General features: G+C 45.5%; 1 protein-coding gene across 1 annotated transcript in view; it reads left to right on the forward strand.

The window, feature by feature from the left end:
• Nucleotides 1-5513: 5513 nt before the first annotated feature.
• EHHADH (enoyl-CoA, hydratase/3-hydroxyacyl CoA dehydrogenase) overlaps nt 5514-24019 on the forward strand; it is a 30673-nt gene continuing 12167 nt past the window's right edge. The window contains exons 1-6 of the mRNA XM_014939730.1: nt 5514-5643; nt 13665-13768; nt 14782-14954; nt 16335-16446; nt 16762-16866; nt 23039-23380. Of these exons, the coding sequence (XP_014795216.1) occupies nt 5570-5643; nt 13665-13768; nt 14782-14954; nt 16335-16446; nt 16762-16866; nt 23039-23380 (910 nt within the window). The 5' untranslated portion in view covers nt 5514-5569. The remainder of the gene's footprint in view (nt 5644-13664; nt 13769-14781; nt 14955-16334; nt 16447-16761; nt 16867-23038; nt 23381-24019) is intronic.

The raw sequence follows: 24019 nt of genomic DNA on the forward strand, positions 1-24019 counted from the left end.
GCCCCCCCCCCCCCCCCCGCTTTATGAAGCACCTGAGGTCTTTCCCCGCCGGCCAAGAGGGCTCTGTGAGGGAATTTTGGGACAAGGGGAAGTGCGCTGGGGTCACGCCAACCCCCTGCAGCGCTGCAGGGTTGGGGAAGAGCGGCTGGAGCTGCCTGGCAGAAAAGGACCTGGGGGTGTTGATCGACAACCGGCTGAAAATGAGCCAGCAGTGTGCCCAGGTGGCCAAGAAAGCCAACAGCATCCTGGCCTGTGTCAGTGTGGCCAGCAGGACTGGGGCAGTGATCATCCGTCCCCCTGTACTCGGCACTGGTGAGGCCCCACATCGAATGCTGTGTCCAGTTTTGGGCCCCTCACCACAAAAAAAGACATTGAGGGGCTGGAGTGGATCCAGAGAAGGGCAACAAAAATGGTGAAGGCTCTGGAGAACAAGTCTTGTGAGGAGACGCTGAGGGAGCTGGGGGTGTTCAGCCTGGAGAAAAGGAGGCTGAGGGGAGACCTTCTCACTCTCTCCAACTCCCTGAAAGGAGGGTGTAGCCAGGGGGATCGGTCTCTTCTCCCAAGTCACAGGCGATGGGACGAGGAAATTGCCTCAAGTTGTGCCAGGGGAGGTTCAGATTGGATATTAGGAAGAATTTCTTCACCAAAAGGGTTATTAAGCGTTGGAACAGGCTGCCCAGGGAAGCGGTGAATCGCTATTCCTGGAGGTATTTAACAGCCGGGCAGACGTTGTTCTGAGACATGGGTTAGTGGTGGTTTGGGCAGTGTAAGGTTAACAGTTGGACTTGATGATCTGAAAGGTCCCTTCCAAACAAAACGATTCCATGATTCTATTCATAATAAGTATCTCTTAGATATTGACACCGTATCTCCGTCTTCTGTACAAATTGCCTGACGTTCCTTATGTCTGATTCCTCAAGTCATCCCAGTGCGTTGGATTGTTTCATGGTGATGCTAATACAGCTCAATATTACCTTAAACCACACGCAGATGCTGTGAATAAGGGGACTGTAATCTTGTTCTTTAGTGGTTTTCTGTGATGCTTCCACATCTTTCGCAGGATTTTTGTTTGCTCCTAAGGACAGCTGCATTGCTTTAGTGCTTAGGGAATGGGGTACTTCGGGAATGTTACTGAAGCTTTTTGAAGCTGTTCTGAATTTCCATTCACACTTCTATTTTCTGCCAGTCAGTTTAACCCTGGGATAGAGAAGGGAGTAAATTAAGAGGGCAAAGATGAACACTAAAGTCCTTGTTACCGTTTATGAGGATGATAGTGAGCGTTGTTTGTTCTCAGTCTTCACAGGTTTTTTGGGTAAAGTCCTGCATTGGAATTGTTGCTATTGCACACCAGCAGGTGTAGTATAAATAAATAATAAAATAAAATAAAAAACAAACAGCAATACCTGTATGACAGCACTAAGCAGTTACGCTTCCTCTCATTTTAAGCAATTCTAAAAGATGCTCCCCACTTTTTTTCCCTCCTCCAGTGGAAGTCGTAAGCCACGTCGCTCACATCGCAATTGACACGCTGAGGAACTGTCACTGCATGTCACTGCTTGTCACTCCGCTGTCTCGCTGTTCTCTCGGGTATCAATCCAAGAAGAAAAGTCTCTCTGCTCACACAAGCAATACCGCGGCTTGCCAGGAGGTGTTGCTTTGGAACCACGCAAATATCAGAGCTTAAAAATCATGGAATAGGCTTGGACTGTTAAAAACAACTGGAATATACTTTGTTCTGGCAGGGAGAACTCAAGATGCCCCTCCATTTGAAATGGTAATATTTGCTTAAGACCATTTAAATCTGAAATGCGCAGAGTAGGACGGAGGGAAAGAAATGCTGAACAGGGGACCCACTTGATGGGGATTGCTGTGGGTTTATACATTGCTAACAAATACGTTATAGTAACTTTATGTGTGAAAAGCTTTGTCTTTGCAGGTCTGGATGTTAAAATATATATATATATACATAACAGACCTGATGCAGTGGGGAGTTTTAGAGGGGTAAACTCTTGGTTTCAAGAAGCCAAGGAGCAGAGTAAAGCCTCAGTAAGACAAATAGTTGGTTGTGCTCCAAGAGCTGCGTCACCGCGCTCTCCCCACCTGCACATACACATTTTAAAAGAAAATGGGCTGGTTCTTTCTAAGGGGGAGCTCAGTGTTGGATATACACCTATTCTCCGCCTACAGCCCTGATTTAAGTACATATTAACAGTGACAAATTTAATTGTGCACTTAATTATGCCCAGCCGTGGTCTAGAAGATGGAAGGGGAGGCGAAGTTTCCAAGACATTTATAACCTTGTTTGCTAAAGGAAAAAAAAAAAACAAAAAACCACCTCAAAGGATACCCAGCAAGGAGGAAAAAGTTTTTAAATGTGTCTTTATCACATCAAGCAAGAAACAACCTCCATTGTTGTGGAGGTGCCTTTCAAAGAGCTGTAGGTACCAGCCCTGAGGGGATGAACTGCAGCTTGCTGAGGCTCTGGAAGGCTGGTTTTGGAGGGAGTTTAGAAAAGGACCACCCTGTTAGCAGAAGAGGTCACCTAAGGCTGTGTATAACCAAAGGAGCCTTTGAAAATGATTTTATCATCAGATGTTTACCAATTTTATTTATTTTTTTTACCAGAGGTGAAGGTACGAGCCAGCATCAGAGAAGAGAGAACACCAGACAAAAGGTTATAAAGGTGAGGAGATCAACAGCTCTTTTTACAACAAATACTTTTTTTTTTTTTTTAAGCCAAAATATTTTCAAAAAGTCGTAGCTGTAAAAGGGAAAGTAGAAAACAGTTGTTGGTGAATTTCACTGGCATTTCAACAGCGGGGTGTAATTCAAGCCTGATGTGTAGACCAGATGCTGTCAAAACCAAGTCAGTTTTCAGAGTTCCTACCCCTCTCAGTGCTGTGACCACAGGTTTTACCACAAAACCTCAGCTCAGATTGTACAACACAGCCAGTTAGACCTTCCCTGTTCCTCAGAGGTAGCTTCAGCGGAAATCCTCTACTCCTACAGCTGGAACATCGCCGCAGACCCTCCTTTTCCAGTGCCTCTGGGGTCGGAAACAGACATGGTTTGTGCAACTAGTCAAATAATCATTTTCTAGGGGATTTTGCCCTGTGTGCATAACTTTATAGCAAATCGAGCGGCATCTTCTGAAGTACCTCGTGCATCAATCTTATACCGGAATAAAAATTAACCCGAGCCTCCTAAAAAAAAAAAAGTATTTTGTATCGTTCAGCGCTTCCTGAACAAGGCTGAAGATCCCAAGAGGCCGCAGGAGACTTGACAGACCCTTCTTGCTCCAGCTTGGGAAGAAGCCAAGTTCTTCTTTTACCACAGCACATGCTGGGGGCTGCGGAAGGCAAAGCACAACATTCACGTTGACTGAAATCTGTCCTTTGGTGAATATCCCTCCTTCCCATGTCTAGTAGTAGAGTCTCTAAGGATTTGATATTCCCATTTTGAGAAGTCTTCTGTCTGGAATGGGCACCAGGCATATTTTCTGAGTATTATCCTCTACTCTGCAGTTAAAAGACCAGTAATAAAACTTAACAACACCCAGAGGAACATCCATGCCCCACCTCATCCTGTTGAAGGAAAGCCTTTCATTACTACTCAAACTTTCTTACCCAAAGTTAAGCCTCTACCATAATCATCATTTACTTCCAAAATAGCACCAACTGCCGCAGACAAGTAAGAGCAGAGCTGTCCCCCAGCAGAGGATGGAGACATGAGCAATTTTAGACAGGCAATTTTAGCTGTATTGCTCTTTGTACAGCAAGATTATCTTTTCTTTTGGCAGGCCTAGGGCTAGAGAAAGCTGTCACCATGTCTTGTGGTTTCACAGTCAATAGCCATTTTTCATCACAGGGAAGAGCCTCAGAAAGAGAAGTGCCAGACACCTGTACAAGCTTTTGGGGAATTTCTCAAAAGCTTGCAGAGAGAACCTTGACTACCCTGAAGATGTTTTGTCAAGGTGAAGTGCGCCAAGAGGCTCCATGACCCGGCCCCCCTCAGCTGCCTGTGCTCCAGACCAGCCCTGGCAGAGCAGAGCCACGTGTCCTCGGGCCAGGCTGCTGGGAGAGGAGAAACCAGCCAGAAGCCTCATCTGGCACCCCTGCCCTCATCTTCCTCCATCGGTCTGGGAGGAAGGATGAAGCACAAGAGCCCGAGCTTAAATCTGGTCATTTAAGCTTGGGCTCTTGTGCTTCTTCCTTGTACAACTCGGCGCAGAACAAAGACTGAAGACTTTAATTTCCTCTGCTGGATACACTGAAATGCATCCCCTGGTCTCACTACCAAACTCTATTTATCTTTAAGGAGAAAAAAGACAAACATAAAGCTTCCAACAATAAACCTTAAACATTTACCAGAGCCTTTCCGCGACTCTGTAGAGTCGCTGAGCTCTCTTTTCCTGACAACTGGTTTATTCTTGCTCAGAAGGGTCCCGTTTTGTCACAACTATAGCAGTTGTGCTATTACAGGACAAGTGAAATAGACCTGTAAATGATAAACAGAAGGTATAAACAGATCACAAACCTGGAGTGATCTTTGGTTTCGTGCTGGTTAATAAAAACACAACAGATCAGTCAGCTCTCCAAGGCACAGTTCACAGCGTTCTTTTAAACTCCCCAAACACACAGTTTTGCAAGCAAAGCGTTATCCCTGGGTTTGGTTTGGGTTTTTTTACAGCATTAACAAATGAGAGATGAGCTGTAGTGACCCACCAGTGACGGCAGCAGCTGCAATTACAGCACTTAACAAATGAGAGACGAGCATTAGTGACCCACCAGTGACGGCAGCAGCTGCAATGAGAGAAGACAATATATTCCTGCAAACCTTTCTGTACACAGAAACCAAGTTCTAAAATTATCTATACCTCTTTGGGGCCAGGGGAAGGAGCCGCAGCCCAGCATCTGGCTTTTAAAGGCCGAGAGATATAAAAGAGAGATCATAGTGTTACAATAAAACATCTCAAGCAAAGGTAACTTTCCACAACGAGCTAATTAGGATAAATGGCTGGGGTTGCAGTGCAGGGCAGCCAGACACCAGCTGATCCACCTAAAAACTCACCAGTTCCTCAACATCGGCGAATTTTCCCTCCAGAGAACCTTTCCTCTCCATTCAATTGCATTTTAGTGCATATTGTAATATTAGAAACTGCTTTTTGTCTTTTTTTCCTGCAACCGGTATTTTTCTAATAGGAATTATATATTGTGGCAAAGCTTCCTGCACCCTCACTTCATTTAGCTTCCCTGAATTCATTTAAACAAATCCCCGGGGCCGTGGCCCTTTGGGGTGTGTTAATTCGTCCGAGAGCAGGTCGCGGACCCCCGAGCCCCCGCCATCCTCCCCGAAGAGGGCTCGGGGTCCCCGCACCGGCCTGAGGGGCATCCCCGAGGCGATGGAGGCTGCAGAACTCGGGTGGAAAATCCCCCGGCAGGGCCGGGGACGGCACCCGGCGGGGTGTGGGCGGCCCGCTCCGGCGGGGAGGGCCGGGCTCCGGGCGGGACAACGGCGGGGTCCTGCCCCTCACCCCGTGTGCCCGGGGAAGAGCGGCGGGGGCTCGGCAATGGCGCAGTACGCGAGGGGCGCCGCCGCCGTGGCCGTTATCCGGCTCCGCAACCCGCCGGTCAACGCGCTGAGGTAACGCCGCCCGCGGCCCGCTCCCCCCATCCCAACACCCGCCGCCCGCCATTTCCTGAGGCGGCCGCCCCTCAGGGCAGCGCCGAGCCGGGGCTTGGGGGACGGCGGCGGGTCGGGCCGAGGCGCTCGGCCTCCGGGGGCGAGCGGGGTGGGGTGGGGGTCTCCCATTTCCTGCCTTTTCGCCTCATTTTATCCCCCTGGGCCGTGTGAGGCCGCTCCAGGTCCTAGGACAGGCCTCTCCTGCCCAGGGACCTCACCTGACACCTGCACCAGTCTTTGCAAAAAACATCCTGATTTTTTTCCCGTGACTTCTCCTCTTTATTACAGTTTAGGGTGGGATTTCTTTTTTTTCTTTTTTTTTTTTTTTTCCCCCTCAGTCTGTACCTGCTGTCACCTTCCCCTGGAAACTGATTTCTTGTCACTTTCTACAGCCTTTAAGCATGGAAATGATGCTTCCAGCAGCCTCAGCAATTCAGCCCTTTCACCCCACCGCTCCTGCAGAGCTTGTAGGTGGAAGAAAACCCCAGCTTTTCCCCTCAGATTTGCTGCCATTTTTTTTCTTTTTTTTTTTTTTTCCCCCTCAGTCTGTACCTGCTGTCACCTTCCCCTGGAAACTGATTTCTTGTCACTTTCTACAGCCTTTAAGCATGGAGATGATGCTTCCAGCAGCCTCAGCAATTCAGCCCTTTCACCCCACCGCTCCTGCAGAGCTTGTAGGTGGAAGAAAACCCCAGCTTTTCCCCTCAGATTTGCTGCGGTTTAGTTGCCAGTGGCCAGGCCCTGCTCTCCCCAAGGGAGCACAGGGGTGAGGGCAAAGGGCTCTGTGGAGAGCAGAGGTGGATCAAACAAAGAGGAGCTGGCACCAGGGTTAATCCACAGCTGGGGCTGTCTGAAGTGAAGGCAGTTCGTTTCGCCTTTTAAAAATGAGTAAGGAATTGACCTGGTAAATACTGATCTTGGTCAAGAAAGGCCCCAGGCGATCCCAAACGTGAGCCAGTGAAAAGCAATCAAACACCAATCTGCAGGAGCCCTTGAAATTTTGGGTTTTGTGCGTTTTGAAAAGGGTGTAGGTGCTTTTTGGCTTTACATAATTAGTTATAAGGTGTGTATTTTAGTTCATTTCGTTCTGAGTACTCTCTAGGCTCTTTTTAAGCAGCTGTAGTTGAAGAGCTATTCTGTAACAGCGACCATAGTGTCTATTCAGTGTATATTCACAAGCCAAAAAAAAAAATCCACTGCAGTTATGCTCGACTCCTAAACCCAAAAGTTCATTAAAAAGAAGCTGAAAGAGACAAGTGAGAGCATGAATAGGAAATACAACCGGCTGCCCTTCTGCAGTCACTGGCAACACTCCCTCTTCTGTTGCAACATGTTAAAAAGTAGAGTAAGATCATTTTCACATGCCCAGATAATTACTGTGAAAATAAACGGAGTGACTTGGTGAGATTAGATGAACTAATGTAGGACGCCCAGAACTGCAGGGTGCAGGACATTCCTCGGACCTCCTGCGCCCAAGACAAGCTTAAGAAAACTTCCAGGCTGTGCCCACTGACAGCTTTTCAGCCTTATCCCAAAAAGTCCAGAGCTAAAGATAGTGCTTAAGGAACCCTAACCCTGCCTCTTTTGAGAAGTGACTGGCAGCCAGCCATCTCAGGGTGCAAACGTGACTGAGCACCAGCCGGTTGGTTGGGGTTGGTGTTTCACGAGGAGCAGTGCTGGCACCAGGGACAGAGTGGGAGTACGTGGGGGAAGGATGGAAGCCATGGATTTAAATTGGTTAAGCTGCCGTGAAATTTCACCTTGAGACCTGCCTGTGGTCTTTGATCGCATGTCAGGGTAATACCTGTTTTAGCAGGGATCAATCAGTTGTCCTTCTTGTGGTCAAGAAGGCCAATGGCATCAAGAAAGGTGCATCAGGAAGAGTGTGAGCAGCAGGTGGAGGGAGGTCATCCTCCCCCTCTGCTCTGCCCTGGGGAGGCCTCACCTGGAGCACTGGGTCCAGTTCTGGGCTCCCCAGTTCCAGAAGGACAGGGAACTGCTGGAGAGGGGACAGCAGAGGGCTACAGAGATGATGAGGGGCCTGGAGCATCTCTCTGATGACGAAAGGCTGAGGGACTTGGGTCTTTTCAGTCTGGAGAAGAGAAGGCTGAGGGGGGGATCTGATCACCACCTATAAATACTGAAAGGGTGGGTGTCAGGAGGATGGGGCCAGTCTTTTTTCAGTGGTGCCCAGGGACAGGACAAGAGGAAATGGGCACAAGCTTGAACATAAGAAGTTCCACCTAAACATGAGGAGGACCTTCTTTCCTGTGAGGGTGGCAGAGCCCTGGCAGAGGCTGCCCAGGGAGGTGGTGGAGTCTCCTTCTCTGGAGACATTCAAACCCTGCCTGGACCCGTTCCTGTGGGACCTGCTCTGGGTGGCCCTGCTCTGGCAGGGGGTTGGACTAGATGATCTCCAGAGGTCCCTTCCAACCCCATGTCATTCTGTGATTCTGTGATAATTATCTGATATTTGCCATCGGGTAGTTTTTAGCTGAGACCTGGCTATGGCTGGGAAAGGCAGAGCACTCTCTGATCCTCATGCGTTCCTTCTGCACCCTGGATGTACAGGGCCGTAGGGGAGCAGGTTTGGGATTGCTGTTGGAAGTGTTTGACCGCGCAGGTGATAGTAGGCAGTGTTAAAAGTTACAGACAGGAGCCATCTCCTGCCATCCTGAAAATTTAATTTCACAGCAGGCACAGATGCTTTTTAAAAGCCTGGTGAGTTTTTGCTGCTCTGCTCCAGCCTCACCTCTCTGCCCCCATTAGATGTGTCACTCGGTGCCGTGTTCCCAGCTCCCAGGCCATTGCCCTGGCCATTAGCACTTCAGAAGCCACTGGTGGGGAGGAATTTGCTTTCTCCTGCCTGACACCATCCGCTGCTGTGCACGTACCTTCCTGGGCAGCACTTTCCTGAGGAATATACATTGATTTGTGAGTCTGGCGGCAAATTTGGCTCCTGTACACTCACTCCCCTTCAAGCTAATCTTCCTCTCTGCCAGCAGAGGTGGCATGTGCCAAATTTGATTTGTTTGAGGGGTTTTTTTTTGCAAGAAGTTTAGTATTCAGAGATCTGAGTTTATGAGACCATGACAAAGAGAGAAGGGATTTAGATATGCAAAGAACTGGGATGTTTTGGGGAACAGACAGACAAGACCTCCAAGAGAAAGGCCCAGGCACACCTCATGAGGAGAGGCAGGCTGAAAATTAAAAAGGATGTGGAAAAGGATTTCAACATTTGAGCTGACAAGTGCAGAAAAGCTCCAGGGATGATAGGGTAGGACATGGGGCAGGGGAGTGTGCGTGTGGGATTATATAAAGTATAACAGCAGAACAGTCGTGATTGGAAAAGGCTTTCTGGCTGCTGGGATTGTCCTTCTGACCCTGATCAGCATAATGATCAGAAAACATGAAAGGAGATTAGAGGAGCTGCAACTTCAGATAGGTAGCAGTGATGGGAGAGTGGGATTACCTGTGCTGGGCTGGATCAGCCGCCTCGTCAGGATGAGACGCAAAGAGGAAATTCTGGGATGCAGTAAGTGTCTGCTTCCTAAAACAAGTATTCTAAAGCCCCACCGAAAGGATGCCATTCTGGATTTGGGCTTAATTTAGGTGCATGACTCCATTCTTGCTGTATTAACTGCTGTGTGACAGCAACTGCTACACAGCTGGATCTGCCACTGAGGGGAGAGAGCAGACCAGGGAAATCCAGCACACGAGTACTCCATTTCAAGAAGGGAATTGTGTAAATACCCAGCAGTTAGTTCAAACAAAAACACTGCAAGAAGCTGTCCAAAAGGCAAGAAGCCTGCAACGAGGGTGGAGGCTGGATTGCTGTTGTTTGGGTTTGGGATTTTGGTGTTTGTTTTTTTTTAAGTTTATTAGAAGCCCAGGTAAACTGTTCAGCCAGCAAGTGATCCTGTAAAAGCCCTACACAGCTTGAGGAGAAAGCTAAGAAGACTAAGGGAAAAGTTTGATTTTTTTTTTTTAAGAAGTGGAAAGTTTACTCAAATGAGGAGAACAAGAAAGCCCATAAAACATGACAGGAGAGGTGTAAACAGGAAATTAAGACTAAAAAAATATAAGGAGTGGATCAATGCATGCTAAAAAACAATAGCTATAATTTCTTTAAATAAAAAAATATAACTCAGGACAAGGTTACCAGATGCCAAGCTTAAAATTGGAAGTTAGAGCTCAGATCCTTACCTTTGATAGCTCCGAAAAACCATCAGCTGGATGTGCTGGGGTACCATCAGGATGTATGTTGAGAAGAGAGCAGAGGGCATCCCTTTTCTGCAATAGAAAACATCTTAATTGTTGCATGTAGTTCTGGACTGTGCATTTGCAGAAGGACATAGGGACTATCCAGAAGGGGACAACCAAAATAATCCAAGGGGCAGCACAGTGTGTTAAGAAAGTGGACTGGAAATGCTGGAACTCACCACTTTGTGGAGGAAAAGGCCATGGGAGAATACAGTCAAGGATTACAAAATCATAAAGTAAATAAACTGAAGGCATAACCCTCCAGCAGATCCTACAGGAGTTGAACTAGGGGCATTTTATTAAACTAGTAGGAGATCGCTTTAAAACAGATAATGCAGAGCTTGCTGCCCCAGGAGCCTGTGGAGGCAGATGGGATCAGCAGAATCAGAGGGGGATTAGGTGAATTGAGAGGCAGGAGGTGTATAAGGGATGCTAAAAAGAACGTGCATAGACCAACATGGCAACATCCCCAATGATTGTGGATTCTTTAGCAGCACCTGAGCAGAGGTGGTCTCTGAACCACCTCGCGTTGAAGCATCGTGGCAGAATCACTTTTCTTGTGGTCAAAACATTACACAGGGTGGAGCTGACTACGTGGCATGGGATTAAGCCTTGATTGCCACAGTAATGAAATACTCATGCAAATTATGATGACTTTTTGTTTCTTTAATGCTCTAGCTGTTTGAAGTTGTGATACTCTTGAGTATTTTGATAGTTTTACTGTCATACACTTTACTACAATGCTTTCATCTAAAATTACATCTTTTAGTACCAGTTATAATCCGGGAGTTACAAAGCAATGCAGCCCGTGTGTTGGACTGTAACCTGAGGCAAACATACTGCTCCATCTTAGGGGAACAAGAAACTGCAAAAAGGCTGATGTTTCTTCCTTTTTTGTCCCAGAAAAAAAAAAAAAAATCCCATGGGATCTGATGTTTCTTCCTTTTTTGTCCCACAAAAAAAATAAATCCCAGTGGGAAATAAATGTATGGAGGGAGAAGAAATATTTATGTAAGTGCAGGGTCAAGCTATTCTCTGGCACAATTAGTTGTATTGGCTTAATACAGGACATGTAGGTATCGACTGATTTTTCTGGCAGCCTGGATGACTAATTTTTCTTATTTATGTAAGTACAGGGTCAAGCTATTCTCTGGCACAATTAGTTGTATTGGCTTAATACAGGACATGTAGGTATCGACTGATTTTTCTGGCAGCCTGGATGACTAATTTTTCTTCTGGTAGGAGTATGTTGTTGTAAGTGCTAAGGGCTTGTAACTAATTTCCTACATAAAATCCTGAACCTTTCCATTTAATGCAGACAAACCTTTTATGTGGGCATTTTGCATTTGCTGATCACGTGCCTGCAACAGGCACAGAAATACTTTGATTGCTTCCTGTCCCTTCCTGACACAATTGTGCCATTTTTCCATACAATATTTTAAAATCAGCAGTTTAACATTTGTTCAGAATCCTGGTGCCTATTTTTCCCCCGTCCTTGCACCATGGCTTGTAAAGTGTAATGACATTTCATCGTGGTTTTCCCTTTCATCTTCCAGCCGCGAGGTGGATTTGGTATTTCTACGGCCTGGCTCTCTGCTGATGCAAAAAGAGACCTCAAATTGCTGCGAGCATTGGGTGCAGCCTGTGGGTCCTCCTCAAATAGCAGCAGCCACAGCATTTCATGTTCCAAAGGGAGCAAGATAAAAAACAAAACTGTAATATGCATTTTTTTCCCCAAAATATGAAGCCATTTATTAAAATTGGAAAGGCTTTCATATTCTGCTACATGGAACTATATACACTGGAAGGACCTTTATGGAGTCACCTGATAGTTTTTCCTTTCTCACAGCCAAATTATTCTCATTTTAAGTTTTAGCTTTCAGAACCATTACTAATGTCAGACTTCAGAGCTGTCTTTGATGTCTGGATGAGGCAATTGGTACATAACCGGCTGTTCTCTCTCCAAAAATAACACTTCTCTCAGGCTCTGGTTGCCAGGTCTCAGGGCTCCCACTGATCCCTCTGCATGGTGTGGCCTTACCCAGGCAGTGGCTGATCCTGGAGAACCCCGTAGACACCCCCCCTCAGCCAACAGCCCTGATTAACAGACTTTGCTAATAGCTTCCCTTAATTTTGGATTCCTTTTCAGTCTATGGAATTTCCACTTCAACGCTGTAAGCTGTTGCCTTATATAAACACACCATCACCCACCCTGGACACACCTAGAAGTGTCACACACGAGTACAGGGATATATTTTTCATCTCCTTTATGACAAGCTTCCTTTTTAGATGAAACACCCTCAAATATATTGACAAACATGCACAAACTGAGTGCGTGTCAGGCCATTCTATCAGTTTAATTCACACTCCTGCCTTCCCCACTGGGCATCACCAAGAGTTCTGCTCCCTTTTGATCAGCCACCAAGCTTGCACGTGAAGATGGGCTCATGGTTTGGAGAAGGTCTAGGGATAGAAGCTGTGTTTATAAAGCACGAGGTGACACGGATGATACTTCTTTGAGTATTCCTCCAGCCTCCAACCACTCGTGGCTCAGATTTTATGAATGAGAGGCATATCTGCATATAAAGTGTGTATGCACTCAGAAAAGTCTCTCTCACAAACTCTATATACACTTATATACTTACAAATGTGTGTATGAGTATATTTTAGTATCCAGATTACATATACACACAATTTGTGTTAATATTTCTATGAAGTATATGCACTCAGAAAAGTCTCTCTCACAAACTATATATACACTTATATACTTACAAGTGTGTGTATATGAGTATATTTTAGTATCCAGATTATATATACACACAATTTGTGTTAATATTTCTATTAATAAAGTGTTACATGTTAAAGCTTCTATTCTTACCATCTTCTGTTGTCACTGTTTTCTAAGACATAAAGCTACTCTTCATGTCCATCCGTACACACACATGTATATATAAATTAGCTTCTGAAAGCTTCCAATGTGAAGTGACTATATAGTCAGATCAGGTTTTTTAAATATCTGATTTTTAAAATTACTATTTCTACTTCTACTGTTCAATTCTGAAGTTCTTTGTTAATTCTTTGCTGGCCACTTTTACCGCTTGCGTCCATGGAAATATGTTCAGCTGACACAAAAGAAGACATTCTGTGTAGTGTTTTAGGCCAAATTCACTTTGACAGGGTCCCACACAAGTTTAATTCTGGACTTACGTTCAGATCTTTGCAAGGTGAGAGCATTATAATCATCAGCACAGCACCAACTCCACGTCAGGTGTTTGAAAGATAGCTTTTTATCCCTGGAGCTCCTTTCCCTTTTAAAAAGTTCTTAGATCGTCAGTGGTTTAGCATTAATTAGTTTTAAATTATGCTAAACTGTTTTCCTCAAAATCTGGATGTTTAATTCACAAAGACATTTTCAAAAGAACATTTCCCCATGCTGCTTGCTTTGGAAACAGCAATGTCATAGGCAGAAAACCACTCGCCAGGGAGAGAACCAGAGGTCAGCAATCATAAGTTTGGTGGATTTTGGCATTTGCCCTTTAAAGTAAAAGGGAGATTAATGGAAGGATTCACCCGGAGAGGCTCTGGCAGAAGGGAGGCCAGGGGAGAGACCTGCTGGGACATCCTGCTCGTTTTCACTGGGACTCTTGGTGTTTATAACACAGACTATTAGAAGCATAATGTAGTTGATTGTTACTCACCGAATCTCTGATTTCTTCCAGTTTGACAGTTCTCCAGGCATTAGAGGATGGACTGAAGAGAGCAGAAGCCGATCCTTCAGTCAAAGCTGTTATGATTTGTGGCGAAAATGGGAAATTCAGTGCAGGTAAGACATTTTGCATCAAACGGCCCGAGAAAAAGAGGAAACACTTTCCACCTACCACATCTGAAGGTTCTCTGCCTCATAACACTGCTGATAAAAGTCCTGATTTTCCTGGAAATGGCCACCAGTGGGCTTTTTCTGTTCTGCTCTGGCACAGTTGACATGGGGTACTTGACAAGCTGGTGTCAGATCAGAAATGAGCTGGTGTGTTCATGTCGAAATGAGGGACAGCTGCTCATCTCCCTGATGTGCTGGTGCCTCCTTACTCTCCAGAGCTTTGTTTGTATAAAATTTCTGGACCAACAACTGGTCCAGTGTGTGGAACGTGCCTGGGGTGGGGCACTGATGAATAACAGATCTTCCCAGCTGGAGAAACCTGGGAAGCCAGGGAATTTCTGTGGAGCTCTACATTGCTTGTTAGTAGCACTTAACTATTCCAAACTCTACTTTTTTTTTTTAGTACACCAAATTTGTCTGCAAATTTCTGTAGTAACTGCATGATCATTACAGTTACTATGTATTTTTTGTTACTCTCCAGAGCTTTGTTTGTATAAAATTTCTGGACCAACAACTGGTCCAGTGTGTGGAACGTGCCTGGGGTGGGGCACTGATGAATAACAGATCTTCCCAGCTGGAGAAACCTGGGAAGCCAGGGAATTTCTGTGGAGCTCTACATTGCTTGTTAGTAGCACTTAACTATTCCAAACTCCACTTTTTTTTCTTAGTACATCAAAGATGTCTGGAAATTTCTGTAGTAACTACATGATCATTACAGTTACTATGTATTTTTTGTGCTTAGCCTTCCCTTGATCTCTCTGAACAGGCTCAAGGAGCCAGGGTTTTTTGAAGGTGGTCCCAAAAGTGGTTGATTGCTGTTAACCACTCTCCTGCCAGCAGCACGCTCTGCAAGGACTTGGTCATGTGTGAGCAGCTATGTTTAATGGCACAGAAGGGAAGGATCCTTCCAGTCACTGCTTTGCCCACTAATTCCTCTTAATCTCTTTGTGCTAACTCAGGAGCTGACATTCGGGGATTTTCTTCCCCAAGGAGAGGTGGTTCTGTCTTGGGCCCCATCATCTCTCTCATAGAAAGGAGCGAGAAGCCTGTGGTGGCTGCCATTGAAGGTGTTGCCTTGGGAGGAGGCCTGGAGGTGGCACTTGGCTGTCACTATCGGATTGCACATGTGAAGGTAACACGTGCTGCCAACTAGAGAGGCTGGTGAGGGCAACAGGAGTGACCTACATATGGCCATGGACGGGGTGGGAGACTGCTCCCTCCCGAAGAGCAGTGGGACAGCACATGCCTTTCCTGGGATCATCTACCCAGAGGAGGGGGGCTTTAAAGCTGCACGATACAAGTCTGAGAGCTCAGGCATTCTTCACCTAAAACACCACCCTTGACTCACTTTCTTAAGTCTTACTAAGTAACTAATTTCTAAATATAAAATTGAGTTGTAACTTGTAGAATTAGATCATAGAATCATCTAGGTTGGAAGAGACCCTTGGGATCATCGAGTCCAACCATCTCCCCTACTCTACAAAGTCCTCCCCTACACCATGTCCCTCAGCACTGCATCTAAACGTCCCTTAAACACAGCCAGGGATGGTGACTCCACCCCCTCCCTGGGCAGCCTGTTCCAATGCCCCACCACTCTCTCTGTGAAAAATTCCTTCCTAATGTTCAATCTAAACCTCCCCTGTTGGAGCTTGAAGCCATTCCCTCTCGTTCTGTCACTAATTACCTGTGTAATGTCCATGTAGAAGCTTCAGTAACCAAGTGTTAATTTGCCTTAGGTCTCAGTACTCCTTATCTATATTCTGATGGAGATGGCTGTACCTTACTGGCTCATGCAGCATGGCACACTCTACTTTTTTCTTTTTTTCCTTCCCAGCCGTATGAGTTTTGCATTTCTTTGTGCTAGCAGCCTAATTTCAATAGGTAGTTGAAACTCAGCTAGCATGGAGCATTTATGGTTTGATTCCCCATGAGCTCTGCGTCCTCAAGGAACACTCTGACCAAAAGACAGATTTAAGAGTCCTTTAAGGAATGATCCATTTGTTTTCTTGAATCCCTTCCTTCAAGGTTCAGGAATGCTGAACTACCTCAAGTGCACCAAGAGCCATTTGAAGGAAGATTAGGGAAGGGTTCAGTCCCAATTTTCGTTTACTAACCTTCCAGGAATTAGAGTAGGGAGGTAACAGTTAAGTCACAGAGGGCCCTCCAGCATTTGGTAACAACTGCTTGAAAGCATTAGTTTACACCTGTCAGTCTGGGGGTGCTGTTGGACCCACAGCTCTCCTTCAGCACTGTGTTAGCACACAGACATCCACTGAAAGGGGATGCTCTTCCTCTGCATTTGTTCACAAATTCTTGAAATGGCTGAGTGGGCTTTTGTCTTAAATGTTTTACGTGGCAAAAAGCAAGGATGGAGCTTCTATGTGGAAGTTTGGAGAGTTTCTAGAGGAGAACTGCGTGAATCGGGTCTGCTTGTCTTTCCTCTGTGCTGTTCAGTTTGTAGCTACTGCTCTTTCTAATCAGATTTGACTTGTTGAATTTGGCTTTGTTTTAGGCACGGATGGGTTTACCAGAGGTCACCCTTGGGTTACTTCCAGGTGCTGAAGGCACTCAACGACTGCCCAGGCTGATTGGGGTACCAGCTGCTCTGGATATAATCACTACAGGTGAAGCACCTTGGCCTTGCTCTGTATATGAGAATATGGCATTGAGTTGTACCACCAGCTTGGTCTAAGAAACATAAATTTCTTCTACATACGTAGCTTCTTGGGTTGAAATTCAGCTTGTTTCCATTAATGATGGGCTAAGAAAGGGACCTATGTGCTTTTGAGGCATGTAGTTAGGAATGTATTTTATGTATTTGATGGCGAGCGTGTCTCATATTTGAAGCCAGCTACGCGCAGGTCATTTGATCAGATGGAAAAGAATGAGATTGCCCATCATGCCCCACCACGGTCACCTTATTTCTCTTTTTATCACAGGAAAACACATTCCAGCAACCGAAGCGCTGAAGCTGGGCTTGGTTGATGAAGTTGTGGAAGAAAACACAGTTGAGGCAGCAATTCGCTTGGCAAACAAAGTGATTGGTGAGGAAAGAACTGTAGCAATGCCAAGAAATAATTGGTGATGTTTCAGGGCTGAACAAAGCCCACTGGTTTATTCCAATTTGTATGCTCCATTCGTTGAGTTTTGGCATCCACGTAAGATAGAATTAATTGCAGAATCTGTTTTCTGTTGTCTGAATGAAAAATGCAGATGCTGGAGCACTGCAGAAATTCAAGTGTGGATTCGGGGAACAGATACATATCAAGTCCTCCTGCTTCTTAATTATGTATCCAAACTCACACGCTCCTCTGGGCTGCTGCACTCCACTGATTTTGGGGAGCATGTGCTCTTTCCATATATAGTTTTGGATCACAGCTGGTATTGCGTGTGTTCTAGTTGCACCATCAATAATGGCTAATCAAAAATAACTTTCTCCCTTTAGTGGAGGGGCTGGCACATCCTCAGCCTAACTTAATGATCCATGAGTCTCTAAGTGACTCTGTCCCTAATCCTATGTAAGAAAATGGCCTGTAGAGATGGGAGGGATGTGAAGAGAAATGACAAAATCAGATTCACTGGCTATAACACAAGAAGAGGTACGTTCCTTGTGTAGCATGGGGAGCATCGCCTTGAGAGAAAACAGGACTTTTTTCCACTGCTAACCTCCTTGTACCTTTGGAAACAGACTGCTGACTTCCACCAGGATTTCACGTGGAGCTCTGTCACAATTTGATGCCTGCAAGGAAGCAAAAAAACCCTTTCTGCTTTGATGCCTTTATAGGCAGTGCTTTTCCAAGCTGGGGTGCTGCTTTTGCTCCTGCAGTTCTCTCCACTACAAACTAGGCTCTTTTCTTCTCTGTAGGAGCACTTCTCCTGTGCTAGAAGTTGAAGCAGCCTAAGCTTTGTCCTAGGTGACAGGACATTTTTAAGACAGTTCAATGAATGGGCTATTCTTAAAGATCAGTGTCTTGTATACTTCCCTACAACTTGGGATTTACCAGATGAGTGAAAAAGGGTATTCTTTGGCTAGGTTTTCTGTAAGAGGTGCCCTCCTTCTCACTGTATTCTTCATACAGTATTTTTAGGCTTCATTTTTAGTGCAGAATTGATGACATAAGCAGTCCCCTTTTCTCTTTCCCTGTGCATAAATATGGACTGTTTAAATATCATTCTTTAGAAAGAGATGAGTGATATACTTCAGTATTGCTTCTAAGAAAAACAAAGATACTTCGTTTCACTGATTTTGTCTGTTTTGGATGAGAACTCTGTTTCTCCATCTGTTGGTAGAGCAGTGAACTATTACTACTCTTCCAGGCAAATTAACCAACATCTTTATTGGAAATTGTCCCACCAAGAATGTTTGGGGGTTTTTGAGACTCGTATAAGCATACAAAGATCCTAGCTGGGTGTTCAGCAGGTAATCTATCCCAGTCATACTCATTATTAGTGGTAGATTTTCTATCTATCTGTTTATTGCTGGTTTTTACCCCAGTAAAAGTGAGTAATGGCATGGAAGGTATTTCACATCACACTATATACCAATTCCAACAGGAGTTTCAAAATGCTTTCAGACTCTTTCCAACAGCTTTACTGCCATTTACAGTATGTGCTTTAACAGTAAAAATACTGGAAAGTCAGCTAATCTTTATTTCTTCCCTGCCTGGAAAATTTCTTATTAGACCTTGCAGAAGAGCATGAAAAGTTTTGATGCCCTGTTTAGCCTCAGGTTACCTGATAATTTGAAAGAATAGCGTGCCCAGAGTCCATATGTTCCTTTTGAGATATTCCTGGCTTTGGCCTTTGCCTAAAGTTAATATAATTCTTCTGCCATACAAAGGCAAACCAGCCCTTTTAATTCCCTACATCAAGCACTAACTCAGGGCTGCAGAAGGGATGAGAGTCTTGCAGTGCTGGTCTGGTTTTTGTTCACATTGAGTTCTGTTTTCAGTGAACATTTTTCAGATAATCTTAATAAAACCAGAGACAGAGATGCACAAAATAATACCATCACAGAATTCCACTGTCTTTGTATGGCATGATGGCATGCAGCCTTTTCTTTCTAATGAGATTTTAATTTATTTTCTTTTTAAACATGAGGCTAGCAACTGCTGCCCTTCCAGAGCAGTTTGGCTAAATAACTAGTTTTGTCACTGGTGGAATTTTTATTCCTGGGAAGGCTGTACGGCAAGATAAGTCTCAAAGAATCAACTGAGAAATTATTTTCTTCTAAAGCTTTCTCAGCACTATCTCGTGGCAAGAGATCAGCCTCAAATGCCTGGCCTTAGGGAAGCCAGGGTCTCTGATTATTGCTTCGATACGCAGTTGACGGAGCTACCTTTATGGTAGGTATGTTGGGAAAGCATCTTCATATATACATTTTTTATGGATTATTCCTAGAAAAGAACACCTTCAAAAGGAGTTCTGGAACAGTCCTGAATAAGTGCATGTAGAATCAATAATTGTCACTATGTATTCCTAAGTTGAAATTTTAAATGAAAATAGAAATTACATGTTGCAGATAGGAAGGGAGCATGTGCTCCTGGCCTTCTTCAGGCACAAGAAAATATCTTCACTTTTGAAGGCATTTTTTGAAGGAACAGACAGGAGCTAGATCCTCAGGAGACAATGAGCATGTTCTTTCATTAAATGTGCTTGCTAATCACTGCGCTAATTCAAAGCTGCCTTACATCATTTCTCCACCTGATGGCACCACAAAATTGGAAAATTGCTGTAATTACTTGTGGCAGGCAGCAGCTGGAAATTCATACTGCCCCACCTCTTGCTCCCCTGCTGTAGGCTTCCTAGGCTGGAGGAAAAATAGGCTTCTGATCCTCTGCAGAGGCACTCTCTGTATATAATCAATCCTTACTTTCTCTCCACATCTGCTGCTTGACTCTTTGTCATCTTCTCCAATCACAAAAGTGCCAGTGGCTTGCACCAGAGAGCCAAGGAAAATCAGTTCAATTTAGTTTAGCTCGGGTCCCACAGGTATTAAATGCTGCGTGGAAAGATGATTATGAGTTTCTGACTCTAAGCCACTAGGAATAAGAGTGGAGAAAGCATGTGTTTCTTCTGAGTCTCATAAAACCCAAAGGAGAAACAGATAGTGCTGTTAGGTAATTGCATGCTTTAAATGGAGACTGCTGGAGAAAGGCTTTCAGCTACTGTTGCAATGGCCTTTAGCCCATCATCTCTGGGAAAATGTACAATAAAGACCTTTTAACCTCTCTCCCAGGGCTCATGATTCTGGCTGCCACCTTCTTTGGGCAGAAGGTCTAGCAAAGTGCCCTTTGACACAACCAGAGTTTGTGAGAGGTCTGACATAAACTGTGACTTGTCTCCGGCAGCCTGAGACCACTGCAAGCCTGAGGAGCAGGGGTCTGGTTGCAGCTTGGGTTCTCAGGAATTCACAGGCAGTTTGCTGCACCGGGAAGACTGTTAGACTTGCTCTGCCTCTTGCATGTGGAATCCTGTAATGTCCTGAGGGTTTACAACTCTGGGATGATATTTTTTTTTGCTTTAATAAGTGCAAAATCTGGTGCTGCACGCTTACATGTTGCTTTTGCTGATAGAAGTTTTATAGACTTGATCTGTCCTTTGTGCCACCTGGATTACAAACCAAAGCAGGAATCTGCTAGCTCCTGTGCATGGGGGATGCTTTTCCCTTCAGCACCGTTATCTGATACTGTTCATCATGTTCCTGCTGCTTTGATTTCAGAAATCAAGCTGTGGGTGTCCCACACTGATCTCTTCTTCCCAGGTTTGGATTCAGATCATTTTTTTCCTGTTCATAAATATGCCCTTGATTCTTATTAGCATTGCAGAAGCAAAGGCACTGCGTGGAGATGCTGTAGAAATACTTAGCAAAACCTATTTAGCTTACAGCTAAATAAGAGCTTTACTACAGGAGGACGCTGAGGAGAGTTACTTTTCTTTTTCCTTCTGAGGAACTGTCTCGTGTCCCCCATCAGTATTTGTGCTTACAAGTACTATTTGCTATCTGAAGACCAATCTTAAAGGCTCCCAGTAGTATTCCTTTTTTACCAGTCCCTTCCACATCAGAGATGTCATATGAAGTCCCTCATTCTGCCCCATCTTAAGCAGCCTTCCAGCCATCAGATCTGCTTTCTGGGACAAACCTGAGCTCTTGTGTCAAAATGAAACCTGCTATTTAAATCCTAAATAAAGGACTGTGGATAAAGAGCATTTCTGGGTTAAACACATATACATTAAAGGGGAGAAACACAGGATTCCAAAAATCAAGGAACATTATCCTGTCTAAATCCTGAAAAACTGGCAGATATAAATGATATTCACTATAAATGTGAAAAAATTATTTTTATGAACTCTGATTACAAAGGAAGCTACTTACACAGTCAGTATTCATCTTTTTGTGTTCTCCAAAAAGCTTAATTAAAAAGCCTGAGCTCTGGAGACCATTACTTCAGGGAATTGGTATCTTAAGTCATCCTGGAAACTCATAATTCTGTTTCTCTTAAACATTGCTTGGACTTGGAGGAAGAGCTAGAGTCAGGACTTGTTCTCTGGCCAACCACGACTGCAGTGCTGCTGCCCTTATTCCTGCTCTTCAGCATCCTGGGTATGATTTCCTGCTCCTGAGTCTTCTGCTGATGCACTGGCGCTTTCCTAACTCAAACAACAGGAAGAAAAAGGGGAGCTGGATGCAATATGCCACCTCTGAAGGCATTGTGCTCCTGCGACAGAGGGAAGGAAGCCAGAGCAATCAGTCTGCAATCAGAGAGCTGCTCAGCATAAGGCTCTCAGGAGAGGGTGCCCACCCACCATCCTGCTTTGGTGGCAGCCCTGGGTGCTTCTGGGAACAGCACTGCAGCAATCAGTGCAGTAACATCACTACACAGTTAGTTAATGATCTGGTCTTCACAAAAATGTTGAAATATTAAGGGCCTACAGCCTGAATTTCTGATCTTGTTACTCCACGGCCTTTACTGAGGCAAGCTGCCATTAAGAGCATAGGAACAGCCTGAGCATGGACAGATCAGAGATCTCCTAGTGGGCACCAAGGCTTGTATTTCTGAAAAGGTTGGAGAGGATTTTGGCGTCTGAAATGTAACTAACTTCTCTCAATTAAAATCCTTGCTTGGTATCACCATAGCAACCTCTGTCTGTAATGAGCCTCATGTATTTGTATGGCTGCTCGGTTCACCCCTTGCTGACACAGAAGCATGAACTCTCCCTTGTTATTCCTTTGCTCCCCAGCTCATGCTGGGTGAGCTGTCCTCTTGGTTAGTCCCAACATGAACAGAGGGACTCCTGCTGTCAGAGAAGAATTGAAGTCAGGGTCTATTTCCCAGCCTGTCTTATAAATGCCTGGATCAGGACGCCAGCTGGAATGCATCTGGCTCACAAAGTCAACTGGGCACCAAGCACTAAACAGCACTGGAGGAAAACTGGTACTGAAGCTTATAGAAAGAGCTATGCAAATGTGGCAGCTGGGATCGTGGAGTAAGAGAACTGGAGAAGTCAAGGCACTCTGTGTAGATGAGAAAAGGAAGGAAAGAATTACTTCTTTGAAATTGAAATCTTGCCCTTTTTTTTTTTTTGAAGTCTGAGAAGGGACTTGAAAAATTGTAATTGTCAGAGCAAACAGCAAGGTAAAGAGAAATGTCAGACACTTTAGTCCTAGACCCAGATCCCTGTGCCATTCCAGCCCTGATGCAGTGAGCTGAGGAGGCAGAGAGTTAGACTGTGTTCCCAGTCTACGTAGAAAGGGGTGAAAATCTGTAGCCTTCCAGGTGTAAACGCTTTGTTCTCTAACTCCATTTTTCTACCCCCCAGGGCAGCCGTTGGGACCCCGCAGGCTCAGCCTGAAGCCACTTCCAAAATTGCCCAACATGGAAGCGTTTCTCCGCGAGGCCCTCGTGAAGGTGAAGAAACAAGCCCGTGGGTGCCTGGCTCCAGAGCTGTGCTTCCAGGCTGTCAAAGCTGCCACGGAGCTTTCCTTCGCAGAGGGAGTCAAGAAGGAACGAGAGCTGTGAGCAAACAGCAAGGTAAAGAGAAATGTCAGACACTTTAGTCCTAGACCCAGATCCCTGTGCCATTCCAGCCCTGATGCAGTGAGCTGAGGAGGCAGAGAGTTAGACTGTGTTCCCAGTCTACGTAGAAAGGGGTGAAAATCTGTAGCCTTCCAGGTGTAAACGCTTTGTTCTCTAACTCCATTTTTCTACCCCCCAGGGCAGCCGTTGGGACCCCGCAGGCTCAGCCTGAAGCCACTTCCAAAATTGCCCAACATGGAAGCGTTTCTCCGCGAGGCCCTCGTGAAGGTGAAGAAACAAGCCCGTGGGTGCCTGGCTCCAGAGCTGTGCTTCCAGGCTGTCAAAGCTGCCACGGAGCTTTCCTTCGCAGAGGGAGTCAAGAAGGAACGAGAGCTGTTTAATGTCCTGCTGACTTCAGGCCAGGCCCAAGCACTGCAGTACGCTTTCTTCGCGGAGAGAGCCGTGCAGAAGTGGGCAACACCCAGTGGAGCTTCCTGGAAAAGTGCTTCCCCTCAGCCCGTCCACAAAGCAGCTGTGATAGGTAAGGGGATGAAAGAAAGAGCCCTTGTGGTTGCTGACTGCACAGCTAACCCAGCAGGGCTGAAGGGGAGAGGGATGAGTATAGTCAGGCTTTATTCATGGCAGAGGGCTGAAGTGGGATTTCCTGGCAGTCACTCACACCCATCACAGGGCAAAGATGCTCCGTGCTCATAGGGGACATGCAAGGACAGGAGTTGTGAGTGCATCGGTAAGCTCAGAAATTCAGATGGCAAGTCACTGAATTTTTAGAGTTGGAAGGGACCACAGAGATCATCTAGTCCAACTCCCTTGCTAAAGCAGGGCCACCCAGAGCTTGTCAGAGCATGTTACTCAGGAGCATCCAGACGGGTCTTGAAGATCTCCAGAGAAGGGGACTCCACACCCTCCCTGGGCAGCCTCTTCCAGGGCTCTGGCACCCTCACCGTGAAAAAGTTCTTCCTCATATTCAAGTGGACCCCTTTATGTTCCAACTTGTGCCCGTTGCCCCTCGTCCTCTCACTGGCAACTACTGAAATGGTAAGCTCGGGAATTCAGATGGCAAGTCACGGAATTTCACTGAATTTCACTGAATTTTGAGAGTTGGAAGGGACCATAGAGTTCATCTAGTCCAACTCCCCTGCTGCAGCAGGACCACCCAGAG

This window comes from Calidris pugnax, unplaced genomic scaffold (genome assembly GCF_001431845.1).
Source record: "Calidris pugnax isolate Ruff unplaced genomic scaffold, ASM143184v1 scaffold37, whole genome shotgun sequence".
Lineage (NCBI taxonomy): Eukaryota > Metazoa > Chordata > Aves > Charadriiformes > Scolopacidae > Calidris > Calidris pugnax.